Source organism: Lottia gigantea (genome assembly GCF_000327385.1).
Source record: "Lottia gigantea unplaced genomic scaffold LOTGIsca_229, whole genome shotgun sequence".
NCBI lineage: Eukaryota > Metazoa > Mollusca > Gastropoda > Lottiidae > Lottia > Lottia gigantea.
The window spans coordinates 25129-32878 of NW_008708637.1; the positions used below are offsets into that span (position 1 = coordinate 25129).

The window sequence follows — 7750 nt, forward strand, 5'->3', positions numbered from 1 at the left end:
AAGCCATTTCTTTGATATCCTATAAAAAATCAGAAAATTCCCTTTTATTTCTCCTATAAAAATAAAATTATAAATATTTAAAATGCCTATCAAATACCTCTTGTTATAAATAACTTAAAAAAATATTAAATGTGCCTATCAAATACCTCTTTGTTTTAAATAATTTACAAAAATATTAAATATGCCTATCAAATACCTCTTTGTTTTAAATAATTTACAAGAATATTAAATATGCCTATCAAATACCTCTTTGTTTTAAATAATTTACAAAAATATTAAATGTGCCTATCAAATACCTCTTTGTTTTAAATAATTTACAAAAATATTAAATGTGCCTATCAAATACCTCTTTGTTTTAAATAATTTACAAAAATATTAAATGTGCCTATCAAATACCTCTTTGTTTTAAAAAATTTACAAAAATGTTAAATATGCCTATCAAATACCTCTTTGTTTTAAATAATTTACAAAAATATTAAATATGCCTATCAAATACCTCTTTGTTTTAAATAATTTACAAAAATATTAAATATGCCTATCAAATACCTCTTTGTTTTAAATAATTTACAAAAATATTAAATATGCCTATCAAATACCTCTTCTTATATATAATTTACAAATTAAGTGCCTATCAAATACCTCTTCCTAACTTTTAATATCAAAAAAAGGGAATTTTCTATTTTTTTATCAGGAAACCAAACCGTCCAAAAAGGGGCCCAAGCTGTTACCATCGATCTTTTACCACAGCCAGGTGAAAGACCTTTTGGCGGTTCCCCACCAAGAGTTGTCCACGACTGGTTGTGGGTAAATGAAGCTCTTGATGGTTCCCCACCAAGAGGTGTCCACAACTGGCTGTGGGTAGATTGTATCTATGATGGACTGCCACCAAGTAATGTCTTCCATTGGAGCAGGGCAGAAGTAGTTGTATGCTGAAAAAGAAAACATTTTGTTATTTGAAAAGAATGAAAGGAGACACCCATTCTGCTACCAGCTGGTCCAAAGCTCTTGCCTCTGATCTTTCCCAGATTATCCATACCCATTTACAGCTGGTTTGACTGGAATGCTGACGAAGGGTGACTTAACTCAATGTCACCAGACTTTCACACAATGGCCAAGATTAGAAGCCACAATGTTTAAAAAATCTGTGCTTGTGTGACCCTTTGTAATGGGAGAGACTCATCCTTCTGGAGACAAGAAGCAACTTCGGAATGACTTGTCCTCTGACATTGTAAGAATTTTAGATTCTGGAAATTGGATAAGTCTTTGACTAGAACATACTGCTCCCAAGGAACACAGTCTCAGAAAACTCACCCAACTTACAATCCAGATCGTCCAAATCAAGCACTTACCCATTGGAATAATGCATGACATCAAAATTCCACCGAACAGCAGCAGCAAGATCATTAAGTTTAATCCTTCTTCATTATCATCATCTTCTTCTTCTTCTTCCTCGTCTATTTCCTCTTCTTCATCCTCTTCTTCCTCTTTTTCTTCCTTTTCTTCCTCTTGTTCTTCCTCTTCTTCTCCTACTTCTTCTACATGAACTTCTTCTTCATCAGCATCCCCATCTTCATCATCACTATAATCACTATCATCATCATCATCACTATCATCATCATCATCACTATCATCATCATCATCTGGAATTCAAAATATCAGAAGCATGATTATTTCCAATATCAAAAACTGACTGACAATATATCTGACCTGACAGATACGTGGTAAATTGGTGGAGATCGACCATAAACGTGTAATATATATAGGAACAAATCAAACACTCACCACTTGTTGGGGGATCTTGTGAAACATCCCGAAGATCGGGTATGCAAACACACCAACCTGTAGTATAATAAATAGATTATTAAGAGTGAATTCTTTCATTCAATTGACATGAAATGGAGATTTACGTCCCTGTTTTTCAATTGGGCAACATCAGCAGTGTGAAAACTCAAAGTATATATTGGATAGAATTGCATGGCTGCTGTTTTTATATGTATCAGGAACACTGATGGCATCGATTTGCATCATTCCAATTTTCAGTCTGACGTATGTGGTTCCTGCAATTCAACTAAATTCCAAAGATATCATTTGCAATTTTTGCAATAGTGCTTCTAAAAGCCAGTCCCGTGTCTGTTTTAAACCTATATCTACTTGCCTAACTGAAAGACAAAGTACATTGAAGTTACCCAGAAAGTCAAATTATCAAATGATCCTTACCGTATCCCTCCACAAATCTATACTCTAAGGCTTCCTTCGGTATGGCTACCGAAACGAAGCCGTCCTCATCGGTTGTATCGCTTACAACTCGAAAGTTGTAAGCGTTCTCATTGGGTAAATCTAAAATTAAACAAATTAAGGCTGTGTTTATTGTTTTTGCATCTTCATTTGTGTCAAAAGAGTCTTGGAAGGCTGGCGTCACCACTAGAAATACCACGACTCTTTCTTGTTCCAAAACTATATGTTCTTGTTTGCCACCCAGGCCAATCTCTTCAAACAAGCAATGAATTGATCCTTACCCATCTCCACAATGTCAAGCTCTTACGACTTTTCGTCTTATACCTTGACTACAATAGCCACTATTCCTCTATCACGAAATGTGGCGATTTGACTGGATCGTACATCAACGAATATAGCCAATCAGGACCCTCGAAAGAAAGTACGTAAACATTATGGTCTTTTGTTCACAAGCTTTCAGTCGAGATCTATGATTGGCTGTATCCGCTAGCTTACAATCCAATCAAATTCCAATCCGATCAAGGAAGGTGGCTATTATAGTCAAGGTATAAGTACGAATACATGTAGCTTGAAATTGTGAAGATGATCCTTACCCAATTTCCACTTCCTTTTTCCGGTGGCATCTGAAATAACAAAATGGAATGTCTGTTATATTTCTTCTTACAGCTGGTCAAGATCACCAGATCTCCTCTTCCAATTTCTCAATGAAGTATCTGTTTCATCCAAACATTATGGCTTATTGTTTACAGACTTTCTGCCAAGAACTCTGATTGACTGTATTCGTTTGCGTACAATCCAATCAAATCGCTCCCTTCACAAACTTTCGTGATGCAAGAATAGTAGCGGCTATTACAGTCATGGTATAAGTTGACGAAGTTAGGCACTTACCTTGACCTTGACCATGACTTGGACCTTGACCTGGATCTAGACCTTCACCTTCACCTTCACCTTGATCTTCACCTGCACCTGTACTTGGTTCTGGACCTTGACCTAGACTTGGATCTGGACCTTGACCTGGACTTGGGTCTGGGCCTTCACCTGGACTTGGGTCTGGACCTTCACCTGGACTTGGGTCTGGACCTGGACCTGGACTTGGGTCTGGACCTTGACCTAGACTTGGGTCTGGACCTTGACCTAGACTTGAGTCTGGGTCTGGACCTGGACTTGGATCTGGGTCTGGACCTGGACTTGGATCTGGGTCTGGAACTAAAAATAGTTTTTGATCAATGTCATTTGCCTTAAGAGTGAGTGAAAGACCCATCAGCAGAGTGGATTCGGGTGGTCAAATAGTTCTGTCAAATGGGGCTGAAACAGTAGGCCTACTTTGGTAAAAGTCACACATGGACTTCAATGTCTCAACAAAATGAATGGAGGTCCTTGAACTTTGGTGGGTTGAGCCTCCTCCCCCGGGGAGGTGGGGACCCTGTGAACTTGGTTCAACCAGTCCCTATGGGATTTCAAAAGCTAATTGCTGTTTAAAATTGCTTGGCAAAGAAATCCAGTAACCATAACTTGTCTTTCAAATGGGAGAAAGTTGAGGAACCCAATGGCAGAGTGCCATCGGCCTTTCTAAAGTTAGAGAAAAGGTATCCCAAGTGACATGGTAAGTAGGCTAAGCCCCCTGATTTCTTTGAAAAAAAACTAATAACAGGCTATGGTGACAAGCTCCAGTTAACTCAGATAGCAATTGATGGGAGCTAACTCTTATTAGATTTTTCAGACCACAAAAAACTCTTCTTAACCTCTATAACAGGCTGAGTTTGGGTTCAATGATGTAATTTTTGGTTCACGTCTTTACCCCTTTGCTAAAAACTCTGCCTTAAGGTTCTTGAAGCTCTAGCCTACATAGGCCTAGGCTAAGGCAAGGCTAAGTTAGGTTAAGCCTCGATAAAATTATTTATAAATTTGCAAAGTAAAAAAAAAACGAAGTAGGCTAGGCTTAAATTTCCTAATTTTTTTAATCTTTTCCTTTTGTAGTAAGTTCTAGCCTTATTTCCTAAGGCGTTTAAATATTTTAAAATAAAGCCTTATTTAGTCGTTACTGAAATAAGCCTAGCTTATCTTACCAATCTCAATGGCGTATTGGACCTCAAATTTTAAATCAAGTTTTTTTTAATTTAAATGTCCAAAACTTAATTAAAAACTTATTCAATTTGTGCTATGTATATAAATAAAGATTTTTAAAAATAAAATTTTAATACTTACAAGCTTTTTCCATATTTTTTGGTTCACTGAAATAGTGTTCCTTGGCGTCGCTCATCTTCTTAGCCTTGAGGATAATTGACGTCGAATTACGTCTTAAGCCTTCCGCTCGTTGCATAGCAGTGACTTATCACTACGCCTCATCTGGACGACATTTGAATTTCTCTTTTGGAATTTCTAAGCCAAAATGGCTGTAACGAATCAAGATAAGCGCCCGAAGTGCTTTGGTTTCGCCTAATTTTGTGTATTAAGCGTCTAGTTCTGTTTTTGCCCTGGGACTATTTTGCCTACCTTTGCCAAAGACGAAGTAGTCCGTCAGAAAGACGAAATAGGCTCCTTTCTTTGAGTTTTATGCCTACTTTTTAAAACTTTTAAATAAAGAAATTGGTCCTAAAATCCATCCCTTCTTACTTGAATTTTTGTCCTGAAATCATGACCTATGGGATGCAACCCCTACTAGGCCTATTACAGAATGTTTAGCCTACCATTCTTAGCCTAAATGATGAGCCTATAATTCGTTGGGGAGAGTCTTGCTCATTCGGAAAACAAACTTCAGTTGCGTTTGGTTGATCTAAGGTATCCAAAAACCCCTTCCTGGCCATCCCGGGTCCAGCCTAGCCTTTACTAAGGCCTAGATTCGATAAAAAAGAAGGCAAAAGTTAGCCTATAATAATCCAACAAACGTCTAGGCTAGGCCAAGCCTAGGAGGCATACTCAAGCAAACTTCCTTAGAAAATTGATAGCTCAAAATGGCCAGAGTTTATTCAGTCAAATATTGATTAATGGGAGCTAACTACTATGAAATTTCAGACCACAAATAAGCCTGTTTATTGATAATTAAGAATTAACTGTAGTCTTTAGTCTGCCTTAAAATCACACTATTAAAATGAGGTTCTCTCCCTTAGACCCTTCTTCACGTGATGGTAGCAAAATTTTCCAGTCGTCTGTTTGCATTGAAATTCCGCTCTGGATAATCTCAGCTAAGTTGAGGGTCGTTTGGTTAATGGCGGAAATTCAATCAGCTATCAATTTTCTTGAACTTTCTTAGCCATTTGCAATCTATAAGTAGGCTAGTCCTCCAATTTCGACACACAGACGGAGAAAAAAAAGTGAGTTGTAGATGACGAGTGCCATTGTGCGAGCTGACACTGTCAGCTTTTAATTTGATACTTGAAACTAAAAGTGAAAAGTTTGAGAATTATTATGACATGTGCCCCTCTGTTGTCCATTTTTCAAAGCTATGCTAAGGCATTGGCACGATCCTGGAAAGTTGATGCTGATGGGTCTTACTCCAAGCTTTTTGTAATGTGTTTTGGTGAACAAGTCTTTTAAGGTTTCTCTTCATCTCAGCATGAGTTGAAGGGGCTGACATGGAAAAAGCGTCTAGTTGTTCGGATGGGATAATAAACCGAGGCCCCGTGTGCTACAGGCAGTGTATGTTAAAGATCCCTCGACAGTTGGAATTCGAAAAAGAACAGCCTAATACCTCATTGCACCCTGCATGGCGTTGCCTGTCTTCATTAGCCCACATGGTGCAGAAAAGTAGGACGTACAACTCCATTCATTTCATTTCATTTTTTCATAAAACTGAATTAATTTGATTGAAAAACATTTTCATTTCAGGCAACTCGATCCAAGTTAACGTGTAGTGTTTGTAAATAAAAATTAAATATGGTGGAAGGACCAGGTTGTAAGTTGAAAGGGGAGAATATCCGAGCTGGTCTAAGAAATAAAATATTGTCTAAAATTATAGTCAGATCACCTATACAGGCCAATGTGAGTATTTTACATTAACCCTTGAATCATTACCAGCCACAGAATAATGTGAGCTTACCCCAGCAGCTGGTGAAGCCTCATGTATGTCATAAGTTTTATGTCTTACTCTTCAGCACTTAATTGGTCTAATGAAGACAGACGTCATGCAGTGTACAATGAGGGAAATTTTGCCGGATATCAGCATTAGCCTACTCTTTTTTCCATTTCCAACTGTCGAGGGATCTTTAACCTGCACAGCCTGTAGCATATGGCACCTCAGTTTATTGTCCCATCCGAACGACAAGACGCTTTTTTCATGTTGTAAAGTTCATAGTTGGTTACTCTGCTGTCAAAAGACATTTTGAGTTTTGGACTGATGTCTAATTTTGAGTCTTTTGTTTGTGTGCGATTAAATCATAATGTGCCATTGTATTTTAAAAGGGAACAAAGAGAGAAGAGTTAAGTGTCAGTGAACAGAAAAAGCAAACCGACAGCAATGAGTTGGTGGAAAGAAAATTAGATGATGTTGTCACTTTGGGGAAGGAATTATTTATGATTTTTGGAGACAAATGCTTAAGGTATGTCATGATTTTCTTCATACATTTTCTACCATGTTTCGCTGTGGCTAGTATACTTATATGAGGGATCAGTGCCTTGTATGAAATTTAAATTTTGTTTGCGTCAAAGGAAAAAGCGTAATTTGATTTGATGAAATCTCGACTATCATCAGCTTTACCACTTGGACAACAATTTCAGCTATCCGTATCTCTTTTCAGCTATAAATTTCAATGTCTTTTTCATCTGCAATTTAGAAAAAGTACCTCCAAAAGGACAATAACTTTTATATAAATGTTAGAATATTCAAAGTTAAAAAAAAAGATTCAGAAAGCTGCTGTGGCAACACCCCAAAATTCCGAAGTATATCCCTGACAAATAAGTTAGAAGATTTTTGAAGTAAAATGTTTCTTGATAGGCTGTCATTTTTTTTTCAGGCTTCATTTTCTAATGAATGGATCTCACAGAATATCAGAAAGTGGTAACATGGTTTTAACTGGTAAGAAGATACCACCAGTGCTAGAAGTTTATTTTGGACCTACTGTCTTATTCTTTTATGAGTCTTCTTTTGATGTTAGGTAAGTTTTTCCCCTAAATTTTTCAAAGTATGTGCCAATGCTTATCTCAGTCTGGTGGAAAGTCTGGTGATATTGGACAAGTTGTATTTCTTCAGGATCCTAGTTTGACCCAGCTGTAAATGGGTACAGATAATCCAGGAAAGATCAATGCCAAGAGGTTTGACCCAGGCTCAACTGGTAGAAAGGATCCTCATTTTTCCAGTCGACCCAGCTGTAAATGGGTACAGATAATCTGGGAAAGATCAATGCCAAGAGGTTTGGTCAAGGACCAGCTGGTAGAAAGGATCCTTTGTGAACCTAAGTTATTAACCTTGTAAAAATCATTATTTCTTTGTAACAAGCTCGGCGACTTTTTTTTCAGATCAAGTGAGCAATGCATCAGTCGTTTTGAAGAACTGAAAGACGTCGACATCTGTTCACCAACC

At 37.4% G+C, this 7750-nt stretch overlaps 2 protein-coding genes across 2 annotated transcripts in view; one reads left to right on the forward strand and one right to left on the reverse strand.

Annotated features, from left to right (window-relative positions):
* Positions 1-738: 738 nt before the first annotated feature.
* On the reverse strand, positions 739-4555 carry LOTGIDRAFT_174962 (hypothetical protein; the record flags this gene model as incomplete). The annotated part of the gene is made up of 7 exons (XM_009054854.1): positions 739-929; positions 1350-1640; positions 1783-1839; positions 2218-2337; positions 2829-2858; positions 3124-3435; positions 4441-4555. The coding sequence occupies 7 exons, from the start codon at positions 4553-4555 to the stop codon at positions 739-741; spliced, it is 1116 nt and encodes a 371-aa protein (XP_009053102.1).
* A 1553-nt stretch (positions 4556-6108) lies between these two features.
* LOTGIDRAFT_174963 (hypothetical protein) overlaps positions 6109-7750 on the forward strand; it is a gene marked incomplete at both ends in the record, with an annotated part of 5022 nt that continues 3380 nt past the window's right edge. The window contains 3 exons of the mRNA XM_009054855.1: positions 6109-6213; positions 6634-6770; positions 7185-7325. Of these exons, the coding sequence (XP_009053103.1) occupies positions 6109-6213; positions 6634-6770; positions 7185-7325 (383 nt within the window). The remainder of the gene's footprint in view (positions 6214-6633; positions 6771-7184; positions 7326-7750) is intronic.